This window comes from Triturus cristatus, chromosome 10 (assembly GCF_964204655.1).
Source record: "Triturus cristatus chromosome 10, aTriCri1.1, whole genome shotgun sequence".
NCBI classification, from domain to species: domain Eukaryota; kingdom Metazoa; phylum Chordata; class Amphibia; order Caudata; family Salamandridae; genus Triturus; species Triturus cristatus.
In genome coordinates, this window is record NC_140593.1 from 1,110,140,965 (window position 1) to 1,110,165,357 (window position 24,393).

Consider the following 24,393-nt stretch of genomic DNA (forward strand, 5'->3'; position numbering starts at 1 on the left):
AGCCTGGGGCCCATCAGGGGGGCACCCCTCCATCCCCCCGGAGCCATTCTCCTCCGGACAGCCCTTCTCCGAGCAGCCCATCCCTCCTGGCCGAAAACCCAGGGACCCCTCCTGACAGCACTTCCCCTCCAGGCAGCCCACCTCTGCCCACCGACCACGGTGACCCCTTGACCCCGACGCGAAGTCCTTCCCCGTCAGAAGAAGACGGCGACCTCCCGGACGGGTAAGGGACAGGGACAGGTTCAGAGCGGGATGATGGGCTGAGAGGTGTGAAGAGCTCGCGACTATTAATAGCGCCTTCAGAAGGCGCGGAGCCCGCGCGATCTGCGACCGCTGATTACCTCTCACCCTCTCCTCCCTCCCATTAACATTCTTTATTATAATGTTGCAGCACTGCCTTCCATCTTTCCTGCTCGGCTTCCTTTACTTACCTTTTTTCGCCCTCTCTCTCTTCATTTATCTCCTGTGCATTACGCCTCCTATGTATTTTCTCGCACTTAACTCATCTTTCACCCACCACTCTTTCTCAGCCGTCCTCTTTATTTCTCTCCATATTCCTTTCTCTTCTGTTTCACTTGTTCTCATTCTCCATCATGCTGGTTTTATCTCTCTCCAATTTCCCACCCCTTCATTTATTCCCCTTCTATTTCTCCTTTTCATTCCCCCCCCCTCAGTTTCTCACCCATCCTCTTTATTTATCCCATTTGCCCAATTTTTTCTCTCTCATTTTCTCTTCTTTCTCTCTTTATCTCTCCCTTCATCCCCCCACATTATTTCTCACACGTTCTCTTTACTCCCCACTCTCCCATTTATCCTCGCCTCTACTTCTCCTCACACCCGTTTTCTCCCACACCGCTATCTGTTTGTTTCTGTTGCTCTGGGTTATTCGTATCCTGAACACCTGCCTTTCTGCCTGTGCCCATCCCTTGCGCTCGTTCCCCTGACTTTTCTTGTTGGCTCCCACTCACTTTTTGTCACGCGGTGCCTTTTACTAACTGACAATCCTTTTTAGGTCTCGCTAGTGTAGGCTGCGCACATGCGCAGTCTCGCTGGCGAGATTTAATGTTTTGAGGATTTTTCAGTAAAGGTCTTTAAGCCCCGCCCCTCTTTCCCATTGGCCGGCGTCACCATTTATGCTAAACGGTGGCCAGCCATTGGGAAAGAGCTGTTGGTGACGTTTTCGTTCGGCTTTTTCTGCCGTCCCACTTGGACGGCCTCGCCTGCTTTCCTTCTGAAGTAAAAGGTTTCTTATCTTTATGGGGCCAGAAGGAAATCAGGCGAGGCCGTCCAAGTTGGACGGCAGAAAAAGAGAAAAGTCTACGTCATGGCGAGCACTTTTTATGTTTGATATGCAGTTTATTGCATTTAAATTGCACACTAGATGGCACAATTCATCGTGAACAAGATTACCTTGAGCAATCGAAATGTGTCGACATGTTTTCACTTGTGCCAATAAATTATTAACACCTCACTCAGGAATGCCGTCATAACCCTATGATGTGAGCAGATGCAGTGTATGACATTTTGAAAGGCTTGGCGGCAAGTTGCAACAGGACGGCACCATCGACAGTTAGGAAGCACGTCAGCAGTCGCATTGTTGTTTGGAAGTCAGGCGTGCCCCCAGAGAGTTTGCAGCAAGCTGCCTGAAGAGCGGATACGAGACTCAGGAGTAGGAGGACGCCCGAAGCTTGGAATCTTCCCTTCCGGGTAAGTGGCAGGCTTGCGAAAACAGGAGTCGTGGTCAGTGCATTCCAGTAGAAATCTCAGATAAGTGCTATGGACAGGAACAGCACTGAACTGTGTGAAATATTGCACGTGATTATGAGTGAAGAGGAATGTGCCATTAGAGAACAGGAAGCATTAAAACTATTTACGGAAATTAATTCAGCCAAGGGAACAGCTGCAGGTAGCAGTGTGGTGTCTATTACGAATGATTTGAGAAAGAATTTGAATCCATTTGAAAAAGTTTAAAAAAAAGAGAGATATGGCGCTGGTAGGAGAGTGCATCCCTGAAGTAATATGTCCAGGTGGGACATGTACCAAGATGCCTGCGTATTATGATAACACCCACATACGAAAATCCTCATCCAGACCTTCTCAGAGATTGGGCTGAACACAATGCGCTAGGTTCAATGGGCATGATACTATTGCTCATTAAGTATGCGGAAATAGAGGAGGAGCCAAGATGGCGACCGAGACGGCAGCGTAGGCTCCCGGCTCCGTGAACCTCCGCACCCCGCACAGATATCCTGCACGAGATCCTTAGCCTGCGCTATCTACCCGTGTTGGTGAACGCGAGCGGCAACCGGCCGTGTGACCCCGAAGTTTCTGACAGCGGTACCGCCGGAGAAATGTCCGTCTGAAGTTTGCGGCCTGTGCAGCCCCGGAGCCAGGATCTCGAGTGAACGCCGTGGCCGGGCGGCAGTGCAACAACAACGGCCTTTGGTGACTGGGTGGGGTCGGACTGCCGGAGTGGTGCGAATGTCGGACTGCGCTTCGCCGTGGTCGTTCCTACCACTAAGCGTAGCTGAACGAGTGCGTGCCTGAGGTGGCAACTACAGGACTCTCCGGTGATTGCTTCTGCCTTCGCCGCTGAGCTGCCCGGACGCCGCCCGTAACTTGTCCCGATTCTTGTGGGCTGCTCCCGGATTTTCACGGGCGCTGGTCCGTGGTGGGGACGACTGTGGCCCGTGACCACACACCGGACACATTGCTTGCCTGCCCGCGGAACCCAGTTACCAGTGCCATGGAACCCGAGGCGCTTGTGTCTGAGCCCCGGTCCCGATCTGGGATGGACCTACCCAGCGGCCATTTTGGTATGCCAGAGTCCACCATCCTGTACACTGGGTTGCAGCAGGATTGGGAGGGTGTGACTCTGAGGAGCATAGCGGAGCGAGCGCCGGGAGCTGTACTGGGGTACGGTGACCTTCTCGAGGCTCTCGGTGCCCTTCACTCCGCCCTGATTCACGGAGCCTGGGTGTTGGGGAGCAAGCTCGATGGAGTGACATCAGCATCGGAACAGTTGCCGCCTGCCTATCCCCAGGTACACTGGGACTTCTCACGCCGCGCACGGGGGGACAGTGTCGTGGCCGCCCCTGTGAATAGTGCACACCTGGCCTCTCCGGACAGTATATTAACGTGCGATCAGCTGGCTGTGGATTTGGTCTGTTCCGGAGGTTTCGGACCTGAGCGGGGGGGGGGTGGCCTTGTCCCGTGCGCGGTCTCCGACGACCCAGGCAACGTCCAAGCAACGGTCGCCCGCCCTGGCTGATTCCGCCTTCCTGGGCCTGGTGTGCAGTGTAAACCCTGGCTCGGCATCGGGAAAGACGATCCCCCCTAGAGCTGACTGTGTCGATCTTCAGAGCCCTTTACCCTGCCTGTGTGTGTCGCTTCCTGAGTTTTATTGGACACTTCTCTTCCTGGTAACATTGGACATGGCACTGGGACGAGGGGAATGCATGGGTGGGTTTGCAAAGAGTGGCCAAGGATGATGCTGACCCTTCCGAGGTGGTCACCTACTAGGCGGGCGGGCTCGGGAGTTGTGTGCTCTCATGGCATAATTGTTAGTGTACCAAGTGCGTAATGCTCCTTACTCCTCTTTGACAGGGTCGATTTTGTGTTCTTTATTGTATGCTTTATGGGAAATCGTGTGGTGCGGGAGGGAGAAGCCGGGGGCGTGTTTTGCAGGCCCTCCTCCAGTTTATTAATACTCTCTCTACCCCCCCGTCTGGTGGGGGCTCCTTTCCCACTTCTTTTCTCTGTTCTTCTATATTTCGGGTCTGGTTCCGGGGCGACAGGCACACTGCTGGGGGGGGGGGGCCGTACTCATCTGCAGAGGTGCAGGGTGGGGGGTTGGGGGGGGGGGGATCCTTTAGTCTTTCACCTCCTTTTCTTCTCTTACTCTTCTTTGTCTTTTTCTGGGATCAGTATGGTAGTACTCCTTTGTTGTTAATCACTGCTGTTTCCGGAGTGCCATAATTTCCGTGGAGTTTCCGGGGTCTTGGGGCAGGGGGTTGCAGGCGCAAATGGCCGTGTCATTCCTCCACATCCTGAACTTACTGTTTCAGCGCCATTGCTTAGATAGACTGCTGTGTATTGTTTACGTTCATCGTTCTGCCTGCCATTTTTCGCTGCTGGGAAACTGTTTGGCACCTGATCCTTCCATCCTTTTCTATTATAAAATGTAAACCTTTATTATCCTGGTCTCCTATCTGGGCTGTTCAGCGACTGGGAGTATGCTAGTGTCGAGATTTTGCTCCCCGAGGTACTGACTGTGATAGACCTGCTTTCTGTTATTCTGATTGTTTAGCGGCCGGCCCCGGGGGTTGTAGGCCCATATGTGTAATTGCTTGAAATGTCAATAAAGGTTTTCAAAAAAAAAAAAAAAAGTATGCGGAAATAGAAAGGGAGGATGTACTCCATAAGATTAAAGATCTAAATAATATTCCGGACAACAAAGTAAATCAATAAAAATCACCAATTTCAAAGGTGAAATGAAGGAACGCTTGGTAAAATATGAACTGAAAATTAAAGAGAGAAAGACAACCGAATTCCTCAGTGACCGTTTGGATTACAAAAGAGGACAGATATACACATTTGCCAGTCGTTTTGAAAACCTTAGAAGGCAGAAAATACAGGATACCGATAAATCTTATCAAGAACAATCCTATAGTGATGTGAGTTCAGACACAGGATCAGAAATAGAAACTGAAGATTTACACAAGAAAGAAGGAGCAAATAACAGGATCACAGTTTCGGATGAACATCAACGCAAAGATTTCAGAGCAACGAGGGGGTGAGGAAGGCCCCCTGGAGAAGGAAACAAAGGAGAGGTGGCCAGGGCCAAAGAAGGAGTGCAAGCAGAAACAACTGTGCAAAATACTCAGAATCAGAAGAAAACAAGCATTGGCATAGCCAATAGGTCTCGCCTTTGGGACCTTATAAGTGTTTAGCCATGCAACAGTTGATGTTGTTGCACTAAGGATATTGTGCTGCATAACTAAATAATTATAAGGTCCCAAAAGCGAGACCTATAGGCTATGCCAATGCTTGTTATGCATTGCTCACCGCTCGCTCCGATCTCTCGCTCTTACTCCCCATCCCATTCACGCTGCCTCTCTCCCCTCCCCTTCCTCTCTCACTTGGCCTGTCAACCTCTCTCTCTTGCTTTCGTTCTCCCTTTCTGTTCCCCATGGTGGTGCCCGCCTCTACCGCTTCCCAATGTGTTTAGAACAATTCTGGCTACAGGGAAGCGTGGCACCAAACTGACAGTCTCTTGTCTCCTCTCTGGCCTCAGTCGGTGGTTTTTCTGCTGGTTTATGTACCTGTGAGTTTAGGAACTCTGCACATGGCCTGCACCTGCCTACTGCTTACGGTTTATCGCCCCAGAGTGCTATCAGTAGTAATATCAGTAGAAGTAAGCCAGTCAGTCGGCCAGCCCCACGTGCCCCGTTGCCTCCCATGCGCCAGTCCTAACCAGGAGCTGCCCGAATGCTGTGCAAAGACCTGCGTGGTGTACTGCGGAGCGCGTGCTGCTCTCAGCGGCTCTTCTGATTGGCCAGGATCACCTCTGCGTGCGATACAGCAACAGCAGTTCTAATGTCGTCTATTCTCTGACTGAACACACCTTAGAGCAGCGGTTCTTAACCCGGCTCCGCAGCATCCACACAGGTAGACAAACTCTGTAGAAATGTAAATACAATTATCCGATTCATATCGTGTATGTATACACAAACAAGCATTTGCAATGCAATAGGACTCGCATTTGCGAGATTTTGAGCTATTGCTCTTTGTAAATGACAATCCCTTTTATTTAGGTTTAAAAAACCTGTAATAAAAGATATTGTCATTTACAATACCATTAGGTCAAAGTTTTGAAAATGCGAGACCTATTGCATTGTAAATGCTTGTTTAATAGTGTGTCAGAATGGGGTCATATTCCGCATTGATTTTTTCAGTGTTTGGATTTGGCATGAGTTTGATCACGAAGTAGACCGCGTGTGGGAACAGCCACAGAAGCAAGAGAGAGTTCGTGCCTGGAACTTGGCCTAGTTTGAACCTGTTGTTTTAGGAGGGGACATGGTTACCTAGCACACTGGATTAAATGTAGGAAAACCTCTGATGAAATTGGACGTTGAGATCCAGCGGATCGCACAAAAAGAAAGTAACATAAGAAACTGATGGCAGAGTGAAGTGGTAGCGCCATCACGCTACTTGGCCCATCACCATGCCATACGGAGATGCCGCCTAGTTGTACACAGGAATATTGCTAGAGACGTTTTCAGATCCAATCTGGCATCTGGGAGTATTCTATGGTGAGGACCCTGCAGGGAGTTAAAATAATATTTCTACACCACAGGATGTGCAGTCATGTTCACGTTTGTCAACCCTTTCAAATAACTTCCTTGGTTTTAAAGCCATACGAATTTTGGAATAGCACATTGGTTGGAGTAACTAAGTAGCAGGACAGTTTAATACAATGGATCAAATAAAATAGGAACGAAGCAACCAAAGATAACGTGAATTCTAAATCAAAATAATCAAAAGGCATATGTAAATGCACTCCTTAGCATAATTTCATGATATACCTGTGCAGACTTCTCTTGCAGAAACTGTACTTCTCCGTCTTGCAGAAAGGTCAAAAATCGAGGGATGATATGTTCAAGGAAAGTTGAATACTGAGGCGAGGATGTTACAGTCTACATTTGAAAATGATGGAAAGAAAGTGTGCACATTATTCAAAAGCATTGAAGTCATGGTGCATATAAGCACACCAACAAATGTACGGATACATTTTGGTGGAACTGCTTTCCACAAATAACTAGTTCCAAAATACAAGCCCCTGAAGTCGGTAACCTCACTGCATGCCGCTAAGAGTGTCCTTTGCATCTCAGCATCCAGTACACTAGGGTCTGATAAAACTAATTTCTTTATTGCTGTATCTGGGTTTTAATCTACAGACACTTTAATGAGCAAGATTTGGTGACTACAGAACTGATGCATGAAGTTCACATAGAAAGTAACCAGGCTATCTTACTGGAGTGCACCAGTGTGGCAAAACAATATTCACAACCAAAGGGCGCAGTAACCAAACCGTATCACAGGACCAAAAGAATAGGCCTCACAGCAAGAGCCTCAAAGAGGCTTTGACTAAAACACAGGAGGTGGCACATTATGCAGGCTAAAGTTGGGTGTCATCCTTGGAGGAATGTGCGACTACAAAGGTGTCTCACCTCCATTGAGCCTGGAGTAGCCTTAACTTGGGAACTGAATGCCAAAAGACCACCAACTGTATGCTGAAAGATTAAAAATATTTTACTGGAAGAACTTACCTCAAAATTTTCACTGACTTCTTGCATCATTTTTAGCTTAGTTTCATCAGCTGGGAAAAATAGAAAATTTAACAAGAGTTTAGATACGAAACAGAAGATAAAATGTACACCACTATTATGTGGAGAAGAAGCAATCAGATCTTATCAGTTTGCCATCAGCGCCCAACATGAAAGATTCTCACTCATACAGCTCATTCATAGCGCGCGCACACACTCATTTCTCACATTCACTTTCATGTATATCTTTGGGGCTCAAGTAGTAAGTATTCATCATTTTGCCTCTTCCACACAGAAACTACTAGACTTCGAGAGAGTGACCGTTAAACGCAATACACAAAGCAATGAATATATAAGAAACCCACATACTGTGCAAACCGCACCCCAATTTAACCTAGTATCCAGCTTAGCTTTTAGGTCATCCTTTGGAGTTGTGGTACATTAGAAAACGCTCAGCACCCCCCAGGGCATCTGCTTGTTCCCAAATTCAATTAGCATTATAAAGCTACATGCATTAAACAAATGCATTTATATCTGGAGTGAAGTTTAAAACAAGGTATTAACAATGATCAAAAACTGAGCCCAAACAACAAACATACGTGTATTGACGTCTGTGAGAGCTGCCACAAACTGCAGGTACTTCTTCATGATTGTGGTTTGGTCAACCACAGGGGTTGCTGGTGATGGAACAAACGCCATTCTGCTTCTTTCCAAATAGGGTACAAGCTAGTGAAGCGTCAGCACTGTGATGTTGTCTCACCTAGAAAAGGAAGAATTGTTAGAAGAGAGTCACATTCTCAAAGGCATTGTGGGTAGATGTCACAATACTCCAGAACCTTTCAGAAGCTTAAGAACTGTACCAGTAGGAACCTATACAAAGCTGAATTATGCTTAAGAGGGAAGCCGCATTTCAAATGGATTCAAGCAAAGAGGACATTTTAATACATGGGCCACACCCTTAAATAAACCAAGTTTGTGCCCTGTTTCAGTTTATGAGAGTACTAGACTAGGTGGTACAGACACTATGCACTTTTCATCAAAAAAAATTTGTAAACAGTAAATTGGATGCATTTAAAACAGACAATAAGAAGTCAGAGGTAGTAGGCCCATACATCACTCAACCAGCGCGGTCAAAGCCTAAAGTTCTGACCAAATTATCAATTAAAATATACCTTAACTGATTTGATACGGTGTGTGGTAGGTGAGTATAAGAATCAGTCAATGGTTACATGGATATGCAAATGTGGATAGATGTCTGGACAACTGGGTGAATGGTATTTTATGAGAAAGTGCTGCATTTCATGTAAGCCAGCACGGAGGTGTGGCTACAGTATGACTTTGCAGCATAACTTACAAGAACAAACAACAAAAACACCAAACACAGACAAATAATAGGAAATACAGAATAGGTGACCAGGAGCTGTAGACAGTATAGACCAGGAAACCTGAGTAAGACATGTGCAGGCTAAACAATACCATTCGTACTGAAGCATTGTTGCTTCTGATTAACCAATCCCTTCAGGTGATAAAATATCAGTGGCAATACTTTGATTGTTTTTGGTTTTTATTTTTCTCTAATGAATTGTGTCAGTTTGTGGGATATCTGTAACACCAGACTGTTCAAGATATAAGAAAGAATGGACCAATATATGTTTACTTCCGTCTCTCTACAACAAGCTGTATATTTGTAGACCTCTGTGAGACTGACCATGATGACGAAATATCAGCTCTAACGTTCAGTGATCATGACAGGTGTTGTAGTACCAAGTCTAACTTCATTTCTTTCACAATGCAGGATGATTACAATATCAGAATAGAGTCCCTCCACGTCCCATACATTATTCGGGAGGCAAATGAGGTACGGTAGCATCAAACTGCAGGAGATATAGCGATGTTTTCAGTGAGACAGGTTATCTTTCACAAGTGTTGCCTATCCCAGAGGAGCAAGTGTGCTAAAATATGTTGATGCTAATTTTTATGCAATACAGTTCTTTCTTCGATGAATTTATTATATGAACTTACTAACATTATCTGATATGCAGCACTGCTAAACAAGATGAAATAAAATAAACGAAGATGTTACAGTCCATGTGTTTATAAAGTTGTGTTGTGCATGAGCAATTTGGACATCTATCTTTTAGAGACGCCTAAAGGGCCTGGTAGGATTCTGGCTTATATATTGAATTTCCAGAGCACCACCAATGGATTAGTAAGCAGTCCGTTAGTTTGACAGGTCCATATTTGTAAGATAGGATCCAAAATTGTGGAGTTACTACAAGAAACCGATGGTTCCAGTACCTTTAATAAATTGTTCCGTTTCTTGTACAATTTGATTTGAAAAACAGCCGACACGTGATTTGTCGTACTTGATGACTTTTTCAAGGCTGTAAACAAAGCATGGATTATTTAGGCTTAAAGTTACTAATCAATTGGTGGTGCTCTGAACATTCAATATATATTCTTTGTATGTTGGGGAATTGTCTCTTGTCTCTTATATACTTTACACTATTGGGGTGACAGTGTTATCTGTTCCATTGAGCACACTTTACGGTTTGTATGATTAACTTATTTACTCAATACTATGTATGTGCTAGCATCTAACATAGGCCACCGTCATCTGCATATGTTCTTAGGATTCTGGTTTGTGTTGAATAGGCAGGATTAGATTGGAGTTTATTTCTAAATATTTAACCTTTATTTCAGAAAACACACTATCTGTGACATCAGTGTATCTAAAATGTTACATAACTTGTGGGTAGGAATCATTGTAATTTCCATAATAATAGGGTTACAATAACTGCAGGAAATAGCACACATAAGAAGAACCTATCTATGGCTGAGCCACAAGAGAAGACAAAATGCATCTAACTGATCAGACAAAGGAGTTCCACACTCTTACACTGTTCGTAGCTGCTTTTTAACTATTTACAGATTTTTTTGTCCTAATATGCCATATTCCTATATCAATATTTGAATATACATCATATTACCCATAAAAAAAGTTTAATATATTTATTTGTTCCACGTTAGATACAATATATAGTTACGATTTTCACCCCCAATCTCAGTAATCTATATTACCCATAACAAATCTTTTATATTCCCTGCACATAAATTAAAGTGCCATGCTACGAACACATATGCCCTACAATCTGTAGTTGACTGAACAACAACGCTTTTTTCTCAGACTGACCTCTGAAAACCAACAGTGAAAGTCATTCTACGCTCATAGGTTGGTAACCAGCATTTGTAGTTTTATTTTTACTGGGATATGAAAAAAGTCAAAACATCTAATATTCAGTGAGGTTTCCAAAACACTATTTTCACTCACATTTTACAAGTGGCAGCAGCCTTTTGGTGATGGGAGCCTGGGGTGTCAGCTCTGCTGGGAGGACAAGTTTATATTACTTTGGCAGGGACTTAATCCAACCCCTTAACATGACAAATTAGAGAAGCTATTACAATATAGCCTCGATGGCTGCTAAAGTGTGAGGATCACCTGAAGGTACTGTACACCCAGTACTTGTGATGACAAGATAACGCACACTAACCAAAAGCGCACACTTGCACAGAACGAGCATAAAGGATACATTATCCCAGACTTCTCCAAAAAGTTGCTTGTGAGCTACTAGTAGCTCTCCACCAACCTGTAAGTAGCTCTTCAGTGTACGGCCCAGCATACTAAATTATAAATGTTTTCTTTGTTGAATTAGTATATGTATACCAAAATTGCCAAGCGCATGTACAAGACGAAAATCTGTATTTTCAGAACTCATATGCTGAGGTTTGTAGAAAAATGGTTGAATTTCCGAAATATATTGAAAGCATTTTTTACCTTGGTGCTTGCCAGGGATGTTGCAGCTGTGACTATTACCCAGGTAGAGGCATTCCAAAATAACAAAGCATTTTTAACATTACATCCGGCAACCTTGCACTGAGGGGATCGCTTCTGGTAATCTCACATTAGGTGGCCGCTAATGTAATCTTGTCTGCTGCGATCACTATTACAACACTAACACTAGCAGTATCTCAAGGTAATTTTCATTGAGCATCTGTAGCTCTTATTACAGAAAGGGTTAGAGACCCTTGCATTACCAAAATAAAGAGAAAAAAAACTAACTACTTCTGAATCAAAGTATAAAAAGGCATACCAAACGATTCGGACAACAAAATGACAGTCATGCCATGCCTGTACTTATTTTCTGGCACTGCTGAGCGTGAAAATACATTGGAATTGGTAGCGCACTTCAACTTCCAAGGGATGTGAGCTACCAGCAAACACTCCATAGATCATGGAACTATCTTCTTAAGTCAAGTCACTACATATTCAGAGTTCTGAGATGAGGAGTGGGATTTGCGATGGAAAGAAAAAGGAGCAGCAAGCATGGCGTAGATTCAGCCAAAAATACAATACATAGAAGTATGGCTTCAATAGACCAGTCTGCCGAGAATAACATATCGTAAAAATTGGAAAGAAAGGCAATTAATTCAATGTTCTTACCAGCATTCCTAGCCTAATGTGAGGACTTTCAAAACCTACAAATCAGTGCATCTTGTTACAATCAGAACATCACACAGCCATTGCTATTTAAGGCCCTGCAACCTATAACCTACGAACAAGGAACAATAATGTAGAGGTCGTCCTGAGACAGAAGGGCGAGGTCAACGGGTTTGAGATTTTGCATTGTGCATGCGCACAGAGGCATGCAACAGACGGTGGTATACTAGGATATGCTGACCATCCTCAGAAATAAAAAGAACTAGACACCAAAGCACACAAACGAACAAGTATACAGTCATGAAAGTGAGGTGGTTGTCAATGCTATCATTCAGTGGTATGCATGAGAGTAGCAGTTGGTATTGTTCATCAGGAGAGATTTGGAGGATTTACAGTATAGGGACACACAAAGCGATGCACGACAAGTACCCATGGTGATGTACCATGGAGGAAAGTCATCAATGTGCCCCTTTTCATGTGCAGCACCTGAAGTAATGTCCCTAATTTGTGGTTACGTAAGTTTGCATACTATGATAGTTAAATTAAAACTTACGGTAAAAAACTCTACTTGTACCAGAGTGCAAAAACTTGCCCAACAAACCTAAGAACTAACTCAATGACTCACTCATGACATGAGCCACATGAGATATATGTATTGAGAAAAATAAAGAATAATTTTAAATACATGCACATTTCCTCTTCAAGACAGTTTGCTACTGCTTTAAACATTTCTCTGCTCTTTCAATATACCACATGCGGTACAGAAAAGGGGTCCAAAATAACATTTTCAGAAAGTTTAATCTACTCTGCTCCACTGACCATTTGACTTTAGTCACCAAGGTCATCATGTAATTGATGAACAGGTTACTTACCTTTGCTGATGCTCTTTCCAGTAGAGACTATCTAGAAGCAGATTCCTCACCTTTTGAATATTCCCCATGAGTCAGTCTGGATCTGGAAACTATTCCATAGTGCCTATGTGTGCAGGAAGGTGACGTTCTGCGGCACTGAACGGATGCCATTACGCCCCAGAAATGATATGCAGCACTTGTATAGGCATCACACCAGCACTATGGCGGCAATTGATTTTGAGACTGTCTGTGCCCTCAGACACGGCGCCCCAAAAGCAGAGCCCTCATGTGCCACCAGCAGGGTAGCAGGAGGACATCAGTTCTCGAAACCTGACGGTTGATCGCAGTGAAACCCTGGGCCAAGCAGGAAAGATTAGGATCATAGCCTGAATGGCCCAGTGTTAGAAATGGGATTTTTGGTTGGCTAGGGCATGCGCCAAAGTCGGGCAGAAACCACCACTCTAGTCAGGATAAGGGAGTTACACTCTTAAAATAACCCCTGCGCATCCTCTTGGGAGCTTTGCACAAGCAGTCAGGCTCATCTTAAAGGCAGTGGGTAAAGCATTTGCACATAACCAACAGTAATACAGTGCAAGCACTACAAAAGGACACCACACCAGTTTAGAAAAATATCCAACATTTTTATATATTTAAGACAAGACCAAAAAACGATAAAAAAATCCACAATATAGTACTTAAACATCTTCAATTATCAAAAGATGCTTGAAAAATAGTTCCTTGATGTCGATAGCTCCGTCCAGGGCTATCACAGCATCGTAAGCACACAAATCCAAACAGTTCTGGCTGACTGCGACGTCACGGGCCAGCTACGGTGTTGGGAAGACCCGCAAACAGTACCTTTTAGAAATGCAGGGCGTCAGCGACCTCTCATTGAGCTTCCGAAAGCACGGCGTCCGCAGGCGTCGGTGCAGGAGTCATCGGGGCACATGAAGTCACACACGTCGCTGGTCGATAGTGGCGGCGTCGGAAGGCCAAGTCTGCGAGATGAGGGCAGTGCATTGTGTAACTTTGCGAGCGGTGCCCTCGAACCACGGTGCAAGCAGCAGCGTCGTCTTGGATATCAAGGCGTTGTCGTGAGGTGGTGTGCGGTGCCCACAGGTCGCGGTGCGAGCAGCGGCTCGGTGGCGGCGTCAGCAGGCGTTGTCGGTGAGACCAGGGGCGCGGTGCGGCGTTGCCCTCTGCGGTGCCTTCAGGACACGGAGTTGGCAGCAGCGTTGTTGGGTTGCTTTTTCTTCTGTTGCAGCACAAAACACACAGTCCCCAGTGCTGAGGGCAGAAGAGCTTGAAGTCTTTGCTGTTCCTGAGACATCTTGAACAGGGGGCAAGCTCTACCTCAAGCCCTTGGAGATCCTCACAAAAGTAGATTGCAGATAGTCCAGTCCACTCACTGCCCAAGGCAGAAGCAGCCACTGCAGGCCAACACAGCAAAGTGGTAGTTCCTCCTCACAACTTCTCCAGCTTTTCTTCTTGGCAGTCTTCTTAGTCCAAAAGAGTTCTAAAAAAGTCAGGTGTCTGGGCCCCAATATTTATATCCCAAAAACCTTTGTTCTCTTAGTCAGAGAGTGCCTGTGCCCAGCCAGAACCAGTTCTGCCTTCTCTGGTGTGACTTCCTGGCAGGAGGTGGAGACGGCATGGTCAGAGGCAGACCAGGCCCTTTGAGGTGCAAGGAAATCTCCTCCCCCTTCCCCAATTGCAGCCCTGGTCTATTCAGCCCTTTCCTGACCCACCTAGACTATCTGGAGCCACTCCTGCTCCCCAGCCTTCTGTCATCCAAAACCCAGACAAGCAATCCACATTCCACAAGAGGCACATACCTTCTTAATAAAAGTGGTATTTTCAAACACTGAATGTAAAAATCACCTTCACTAAAAGATGCATCTTTAGATTCTGAGTTCAGGCATACTAAACTTTATTTTCCTACCCAATTCGCCGGGCCAGTTACGTTTATAAGATGTAATAAACAGACTCCTCATTCTGTCCTATGGGGAACAGGTAGCCTTGCAATAGCGAAAAACGAAATTGGCCGTAGTTCACCATCAGGACATGCCACACACACCAGGGCATGTCCTACCTTTCAAATACACTGCACCCGGCCCACAGAGGTACCTTGGGCCTACCTTAGGGGTTGCTGACATGTAAGAAAAGGGAAGGTGAGGGACTGGCAGTGTGTGCACTGGCCAAGACGACATGGCAGTTACAAACTGCGCGCAGACTCCGCAATGGCGGGTCTGAGTTACCTTTTACGGCCGTTCGTGTGGGTGGCACAATCCTGTGCTGCAGCCCACCAACGGCATTTGATTCACAGGCCCTGGCACTTTACTAGGGACTTACACATAACTCAAACAGGCCAACCATGGAAACACCAATCCATAACACATTTTACCACAGGAGCACTTGCACTTTACCACTGATTAGCAGTGAGAAAAGTGTGCAGAAACATTAAGCCAGCACAAACAGAGTCAGAATTGGGAGGTCAGAAAGAAAAAAACACAGGGCAAACACGCCAAAAGATGCCAAGTCTAACACCCAGAGAAAAAGCATGCAACTGAACCGTGTCAAGAAATTAAGGGAATTATCTGGGAAGGAGCAGGTGTGACTTTGACGTGTTGATAGTGAACCCCAAGAATGAGAGAAGGGTTGCTGTAATCCACAGGTGGTTGACAACTGCGTGGGGTGAGCCCGACTTCAACAGCGTGTCATCAAGGAAGGGAATGATCGGCACCCCGAAGGTGTGCTGCCACCACAGCCATCACTTTTGTGAACACCAGAAGGGCGCTGGTGAGTACAACGGGGAGACAAGCGAACTGGAAATGCTTCTTTCCCCCATCATAAACGGCAGATAGCGATCAATGCGCTGGCAGTACCGGAATATGGAAATAGGCATCCAGCACGTCCAACGGCACCATCCAGTCTTCAAAATCTAAGGTGGACAAGACCTAGGCCTGGGTGAGGATCTTGAATTTCTCCTTTCAGAGGAAAAGATTAAGGCAGCGCAGATCTAAAATAAACCAAAGACTGCCACCCTTATTGGGCAGCAAAAAGTAGTGGAAATAGCAACCATGTCGTACTTCTGGCGCAGGCACCCTCTCTATAGCGCAAAGGGCTAGCAGTTCCCACCACAAAATGGAGACATAGTTCCTACGTAGAGCAAACGGAAGAGGGGGACTAGGAGAAAATACCTGTGCTCCAAAACTCTTGGTCAAAATCAAAAAGAAGGTACTGTCCTATAGGTAGACTAGAGAGATCTAGGTTAGGGACAAGACGTAGAAGGCAATCCTCAGGACTATTTCTTGTTGAACTCACACTCCCCTAGAGAGGTAATGCTTCATCATTGGGCAGTTGCTCCTCTCTCGGCCAGTGCTACAATGCTCTATGGGTCCCCCAAAGGGTCACTTTGGCAGAGATCTTCTATTGTTAATGCCGTCTGATGAAAGGTGGGGGTATGAGGGTGTCCAAAAAGGTGGGGTGCCAGGGACTGTGAAAAAAGTGCATTAAAACGGTCTAGGGGAAATCAAATCCTCCTTTAATGTAAAGATTCTCCCAGGTGAGCAGAGGAGGGTAGGTCTGCCGCACTTTGAGTACAAACTAATTAGCAGCTGTGGGCTAACTTCTTCCCGACAATTGGGGCAAAAATGGATTGAACTGCAGGGTTGGACAATCATTTTAATTCTGAAAAGGTAGGTAACTTCCTTTTAGAGGGAGCCCTCTTGAAACACAATATAGGTGTGGGTAGGCTCATTTACCTTCCCATTTAGATCCGGAAGCAGCGCCATGGGTCAATTTCAGACAACTAGGGCATAAAACCCAATCATACCATACCCACACATACTGAGCTACTCAGGTACATTATACCCCCATAATAGCCCTAAACTATATGGCCTTTAACTCGGTCAGGAGAATCTTTACATTAAAGGATGATTTGATATCCCCTAGACAGTTTTAATTCACTTATTTCATTGTCACTGCTACACCACCTTTTTGGACACCATCCTACCTGCACCTTTCATCAGACGGCATTAACAATAGAAGATATCTGGCAATGTAACCCTTCACGGAACCCACGGGCATCGCAGTACCGGCCTGACGAGGAACAGCAGCCCAATGATGAAGCATGACATTCCTAGGGGTGTGTGAGGGCAACAGGAAATATCCCTGTGGATTGTCTTCTACATCCTGTCCATAACCTAGTTCCCTCTATTCTACCTATAGGTACAGTATCTTCATTGTTGATTTGAGACAGTTCCTATATCAGTCATTGTATAGATGCCAAAATGTGGGGTGGGTACGTAAGAAAGACCAAGGCATAACCATTGCTAACAATTTGAAGAACCCACCTGTCCAATGTGATAACTTTCCCACCTTGATCGAATTGGTGGATTCTGCCTCCCACCGGGTGGCTATGACCCTGCAAGTTGACACTAAAGAGGTTTGGTAGGTGGGGGTGCAGGAGGGGTGGGAGTGTACTGGACTGCACAAAGACCTTGATTGCGGGGGCAGTGAGCACCAAGCCCTCGCCAGCAAAAGTGCTAGGTCTCCTGCTTGAATGAGATAGGCTGAAGGCAGGGAATACCTCACCCTAAGCAACAAAAGGACTTGTGGAATTCCTGCTTGAAGGCAGTGCTTGAAGGCAGTGCTGGGCAGAGACGCCACAAGAGCAAGTGGTAGCCCTACTCTCCTTAAAGCGCTCAAGGGCAGAGCGTTGTCCCCAAACAAGTGAGTCCCATCGAAAGGCATATCCATCAGCGAGGACTCCATGCCCGAGATCCCATTAGGAAGAGCTGAGCATGGCAGTGAATGGCAACACTTGTGCCTCTGGCTCACTTACCAACAGAGTCGGTGGTGTCCACCCAAACTAGTTGTGAACTTGACAGCATCACAAACACCATGAATTGCCTGTGAGAGGACAGGACGAAGGTCTTCCTGAACACTGGGGAGGGCGTGGGTGTAGCAGATAGGAGGCAATAATTGATCAGAGGGCATAGCTGGCTGAGGAGAACAATCTTACCCCAAGCCCTAGGAGGAGGATCTGTCATGGCCTCATTGAATGGGACAAGAGGCTCTGAAGGCTAACATGGGTAGCACAACTGCAGTCACTTCTGCAGTAGTGCACTGGAAAAGGATGAGGCCTTCACCTACTTGGGCATTGTCATAGACAAGTAGATCGGCACAGACGTCAAGGCAAGAATCAGCAAAGCAAGGGCTGCATTCATACATACAAGAAAGAATTTGAGCTCCAATGAAACACTGCAAACAAAGATCAAGCTTTTTAACAGCAACGTAAATCCAGTTCTTCTGTATGGAGTATAAAGTTGGACGACAACAGTGACCACTATCAACAAAATCAAAACCTTCATCAACACCGGTCCAAGGAAAATCCTCCAAATCTGCTGGCCAAACACCATCAGTAACAACGACCAATGGCAGCAGATTTTCCAACTCCTTGCTCACAAAGAAATCATAAAAAGACGCTGGGGCTGGACAGGTCACACCCTCCGCAAGCCCACATCAAACACCACCAGGAAAGCCCAGACTTGGAACCCTCAAAGAAAAATGAAAATAGGATGGCCAAGAAACACCTGGCACAGGGGCCTTGAGGCGGACTACAAGGAAATTGGGTTACACCTGGAGTCAGATTGAAATAAAATCCCAGGACAGAGATGGCTGGAAAAAGAAACATGACCTTAACGAAGCCCTTGTTTGGATGCAGGAGCCACATGCTACTAGAAAGGGAAGGAGGCACAGTGGACAGACCTGCACGTGAAAACCCCAACATTCGTCACCAAAGTGGTACATAACTAGGATCTGGAGTCACACACCTCTGCGACCTCTGACCCTGCTCGCCAGGCAGGTCGCTCCCCGCACCGCCTCACGGCTCCAGTGTGAATTCCATCCTCGCTGCCCTCCGCTGCAGTCCTCAGCCTTGCGTCCTGCCTCCTCCGTGACTCCCCGCCCCGTTGCCTTCTGTACCCCGAGTGTGCCTGCAACCCCCGTTGCCTTCTGTACCCCGAGTGTGCCTGCGATCCCCGTTGCCTTCTGTACCCCGAGTGCTTGGTTCCTATCTGTATTCGTACATTCTTGCCTTGATTCTGCCCCCATTCTCCTTCTGTATCCCTGGTTTTTTCGCCGCCTTCACCCAGCGCCGCCCGTTCTCCCGCCGCTGCGTCCCGCCGGCCCCGCCCCCTCGCACCCCATTGGCCGCCCCGCTCCCACCTCCCAGCTGCTCCTCCCTCCCTCTCCCGCTCTTATGGAGGCCGCGAAGCGGTAGAGAGAGCGACCTCTGACCCTGCTCGCCAGGCAGGTCGCTCCCCGCACCGCCTCACGGCTCCAGTGTGAATTCCATCCTCGCTGCCCTCCGCTGCAGTCCTCAGCCTTGCGTCCTGCCTCCTCCGTGACTCCCCGCCCCGTTGCCTTCTGTACCCCGAGTGTGCCTGCGACCCCCGTTGCCTTCTGTACCCCGAGTGCTTGGTTCCTATCTGTATTCGTACATTCTGTGCCCTGATTCTGCCACCCATTCTCCTTTTGTCTCCCTGGTTTTTTCGCTGCCTTCACCCAGCGCTGCCCGTTCTCCCGCCGCTGCGTCCCGCCGGCCGCGCCCCCTCGCACCCCATTGGCCGCCCCGCTCCCACCTCCTCCTACCTCCCTCTCCCGCTCTTATGGAGGCCGCGAAGCGGCCGCGCAGCGGGCGCACCAATGGCAAGCCCGTCTGCGCCCGTCCGCGCCTGGCCCGCGCCCAGCGCCAGAACCCCTGGCCCCCGCAGAAGTCAGCCCACCCGCCAGACCTACGACGCCGCCACCCTCATCGCACTCAACACCGGCCAGATCCCCGGCTGCTGCCGAGCCGCCCCAAACCGCACCCACGGACCCTTCACCTGCCAATCCTGCAATTTCTCCTGCCTCCGGACCCGCACCGCCCCCACCACGCCAAGCACCAGCAGCAACCACCTGAAGTGCATTCTACTCAACACCCGCTCCGTCCACAGACACGCCGTGGAACTCTGGAACCTGCTCGACACCACCTCTCCAGACGTCGCCTTCCTCACAGAAACATGGATGAACGCCTCCTCAGTGCCCGACATCGCCATCCCGGACGGATACAAGATCACCCGGAGGGACCGCGTCAATCAGACAGGAGGAGGCATCGCCATCGTCCACAAGAACAAGATCCGCATCACGACCAACTCCGACGACACCCTCACAGCCGCCGAACATCTTCACTTCCAGATCCACACCGACCCCAAGACCACACTCAGAGGCACCCTCTTCTACAGACCCCCAGGACCCCGCACACTATTCAGCGAAGACATCGCCGACTTCATCAGCCCGCACGCCCTCCCCTCCACGGACTAAATCCTCCTCGGGGACCTCAACTTCCACCTGGAGAACAACAATGACCGCAACACCACCACCCTGCTGGATAACCTCGCCAACCTCAGACTCAAGCAACTGGTGACCACCCCCACCCACTACACCGGCCACATGCTTGACCCCGTCTTCACATCCAGCAAGGACATCGCCTTCAGCCACACCACCGGACTCCACTGGACAGACCACAGCTGCGTCCACTTCTGCTTCAGTAGGACCACGACCCACCACCACCCGCAACTGGTCCCCCGCAGAAGCTGGAACAAGATCACTGCCGACCAGCTCACCACATCCCTGAGCCAGAACCCCCCCGCCAGATCAGCGAACCCCAACCAAGCCGCCAACAACCTCACGAGATGGATCAGCAACTGCGCAGACGACCTCGCACCTCTGAAGACCCCCCCCCCGCCAGACCCGGCACCAAGAAAGCATCCTGGTTCACCGACGAACTCAAGAGCTCCAAGAAGAACTGCCGGGCCCTCGAGAAAGCCTGGCGCAGAGTCCCAACTACAGACAACATGACCAGCCTCAAGCTCGCCACTCGAAGACACCACCAGCTGATCCACGCCACCAAAAAATCCGCATTCAAGGAACGACTGGACAACAATGCCCGCAACAGCAAGGAACTCTTCAACATCGTCAAAGAGCTCTCAAACCCTAGCGGCGGAAACAACGACATCACGCCCTCGCAAGACCTCTGCAACTCGCTCGCCTCATTCTTCCACAGCAAGATCGCAGACATACACAACAGTTTCAGCACACAGCCAACGCACCCTACGACCGGAACAACGCCCCCCACCACCACCCTCCGCGCCTGGACCCCGGTCAACACCGAAGACACCATCCGCACGATGAACTCCATCCACTCAGGATCTCCAACCGACCCCTGCCCTCACCACGTCTTCAACAAGGACGACTCCGTCATCGCACCCCACCTGCGGGACATCATTAACGCCTCCTTCGACACCGCCACCTTCCCAGAGAGCTGGAAACACGCAGAACTCAACGCTCTACTGAAGAAACCATCGGCTGACCCCACCGACCTCAAAAACTACCGCCCCATCTCGCTCCTTCCCTTTCCGGCCAAAGTCATCGAGAAGACCGTCAACAGACAACTGGCCGCCTTCCTCGAGACGAACGGATCCCTCGACCACTCGCAGTCAGGCTTCCGGGCCAACCACAGCACCGAGACCGCCCTCATCGCAGCCACCGACGACATCCGAGCTCTACTCGACAACGGGAAAACCACGGCCCTCATCCTCCTGGACCTCTCCGCGGCGTTCGACACGGTCTGCCACCGCACCCTAGTGCAGCGCCTCAACAACATCGGCATCCAGGAGAAGGCACTGGAATGGATCATCTCCTTCCTCGCCGGAAGAACACAGAGAGTCCGCCTCCCCCCATTCAGATCCGAGGCCACCGAAGTCATCTGCGGCATACCACAGGGATCATCGCTCAGCCCCACCCTCTTCAACGTCTACATGAGGCCCTCGCAGCCATCACACGCCGACACAACCTCAACATCATCTCCTACGCCGACGACACCCAGCTGATCCTCTCCCTCACCAACGACCCCGCCACCGCCAGAACCAACCTACACGAAGGGATGAAAGACGTAGCTGAGTGGATGACGAACAGCCGCCTGAAACTGAACTCAGACAAGACGGAAGTCCTCATCCTGGGATCGTCACCTTCCGCCTGGGACGACTCCTGGTGGCCCCCTGCCCTTGGCAGCGCACCCAAACCAACAGACCACGCACGCAACCTGGGCTTCGTCCTGGACTCCTCCCTCTCCATGACCAGACAAGTCAACGCCGTCTCCGCATCATGCTTCAACATCCTACGCATGCTACGGAAGATCTTCCGGTGGATACCCACCGAAACCAGGAAAACGGTCACCCAGGCCCTCGTCACCAGCCGACTGGACTACGGCAACTCCCTCTACGCCGGAACCACAGCCAAACTCCAGAAACGACTCCAGCACATCCAGAACGCCTCAGCACACCTCATCCTGGACATCCCCCGACACAGCCACATCTCCGCACATCTGAGAGACCTGCACTGGCTCCCCGTCAGCAAGAGAATCACGTTCAGACTCCTCACCCACGCACACAAAGCTCTCCACAACCAAGGCCCAAGATACCTCAACGACCGCTTGACCTTCTACACCCCCACCCGCCGCCAGCTTCGATCAACCAGCCACGCCCTCGCCGCCGTCCCCCGCATCCGAAGAGCCACAACAGGAGGAAGATCCTCCTCCTACCTGGCTACCAATACGTGGAACTCCCTCCCGATCCACCTCCGCCTGACCCAAGACCACCTCTCCTTCAGGAAGCAACTCAAGACCTAGCTGTTCGAGCAGTAGCGGAACCCCCCCCCCCCCCCCAAGCGCCTTGAGACCCTCCGGGTGAGTGGCGCGCTATACAAATGCTTTGATTTATTGGATTGACACACTCAACCAAACCTTGGCCAGTTAGAACTTCACCAACCTGGATCAGTCTTCACAAACCACCAAACGTGATCACGCAATAAGAATGAATCGTGTTGGTGCCTGTGTCCAAACGGCTAGAGCACAATTCTCTAAACGTACATGTGCTGTAAAGAGGCCAATGAAAACCACCTGCTTTTCAAAAAAATCAGCGGACTACTGTGGATATAATTCCTATACTTTCCAACACACTCAACTCATGCACGAGAGGCAAAAGCTCTAGTGCTTTCTCTAACTTAAAACACTTCAAAGTAACTTAGTTCTATAAATATTAACACACGTTTAAAATGTCCTAGCAAAGTTCGTTTCCCAAGACTTCTTGTGAGTGGGATAAACACACAATTTTACAAGGGAAAATATATCATTTGCCGGTCGTTTCGCTTCCAATTCTGTTCAATAGACTGTTCCTGGATCCTTAGCGATGTTATGCAACTAGCAGACACACGCACCCTTATCTGGGATAGATGCGGGGGAGAAAGAGCAGACCCCTTCTATAAGCGAAAGTAATACTCACCGCTGCTCCAGGCAGCCCAGAGGTGGTGATTGTCTGGCCAGGCTAGGAAATGGCCATACACACTGGAGCACTTTCAGCAGCACAGGCACAAGATGGAGCGTGACTTGGGGCCTGTGGCACAGGGACGGGGGCTGGCAGAGATCGCCCTGCCCGCACAGAACACTCACATTACCGGTACCGTTAGGGGGGGGTGAGACTACAGGACCTGGCGGGGAGACGCCGAGGCCAGCAGCAGCAAGCAACAGAAGGCTGGGCGCAGGAAGTGACGTTGTCCCGGCGATGGTATAGCCCGGGTGGCTCTGGGCAGCATCTAGAGCCACACTGGCTGCCAGGCGGCTGTGAATCGGTGGAAAGGGCATACTTGCCTCGGAAAGTATTGCACTCACCAGTAGTAATCAAGTTAGCGAGGATATCTGGAATCTTCCGGCCGCAAACGGACAGGTGTCCCTTAGAAGACGAATTACCCTCAATTGTGTTTCTAAACCCGAATTTGAAAACGAGCACTTGCCTCTATGAAAGAAGCCCAAACTAGCACGAAACTTCTACCAAATGTAGCCCAACTTCTATCACTCACGAAATTAACTTTCATTTAATTTTTTGCAGTTTTATATAGCGCCAACTCGACACGAAGGTATTGGAGAGCTTTACATGAGCACCAGTTACGTTACACTAGTACACATTCATTGTTGGTAGGCACTGGGTCATTAAGTGATTTGCCCAGAATCACAGGATTTTGAGCTGACTGCAAGACTCGAACCTGGTTTCCCAGCTTCAAAATATCTTTTAGCAAATATTTATTTTTACACTTCCTTTCTATTATTTGATACCTTTTAAAGTATAATTCTGTTTTATTTCCAACCCCTGCATAGGATCTTTAATTTAAAAAGAGAACAATATTTTTTTTTAATTCATTTATTTAATGCAATTTTATATAGTGTGGACTTTACCCAAAGGTGTGCGTGTAAAGTTGCTGCTTTGTGTATGGTGCAAGTACTTCTCAAGGATGTGCTGGAGACAGGTTGTAACTGTGTAAATTGCCTTTATTCACAACTTATATCACCTCACCGAGAGAGCGCCGGGCTGCAAGCTCCGTTCGCTTCTCTCGCGCCGCGCTATCTAACGCGCATGCGCAGTAGCGTCCAAGATGGCCGCTACGCGCATTCCTACCCTGACGTAGTGCGCGTCAACTAGACCGCGACACTACATATCTCCCCCTTTTATACCATGCAACACAATGTACCTAACCAGGTGGTCAGTCCATTTCATAGTCTCTGAACTTGGCTGGTCTCACCACTGCTCGCCCAACCCGGGTGTGTCTTACCGGGGTGGTA

At 48.4% G+C, this 24,393-nt stretch overlaps 1 protein-coding gene across 3 annotated transcripts in view; it reads right to left on the reverse strand.

Moving 5' to 3' along the window:
• Positions 1–23,337, reverse strand: part of TRRAP (transformation/transcription domain associated protein) — a 1,075,110-nt gene extending 1,051,773 nt beyond the window's left edge. For all 3 annotated transcript variants that reach the window (XM_085629333.1, XM_085629332.1, XM_085629331.1), the window contains exons 1-4: positions 23,063–23,337; positions 7,928–8,088; positions 7,332–7,381; positions 6,588–6,698 (exon numbers count right to left, since the gene is read on the reverse strand). In XM_085629333.1, coding sequence (XP_085485459.1) covers positions 6,588–6,698; positions 7,332–7,381; positions 7,928–8,027 — 261 coding nt within the window. In that variant the 5' untranslated portion in view covers positions 8,028–8,088; positions 23,063–23,337. The remainder of the gene's footprint in view (positions 1–6,587; positions 6,699–7,331; positions 7,382–7,927; positions 8,089–23,062) is intronic.
• Between the last annotated feature and the right edge of the window lie 1,056 nt (positions 23,338–24,393).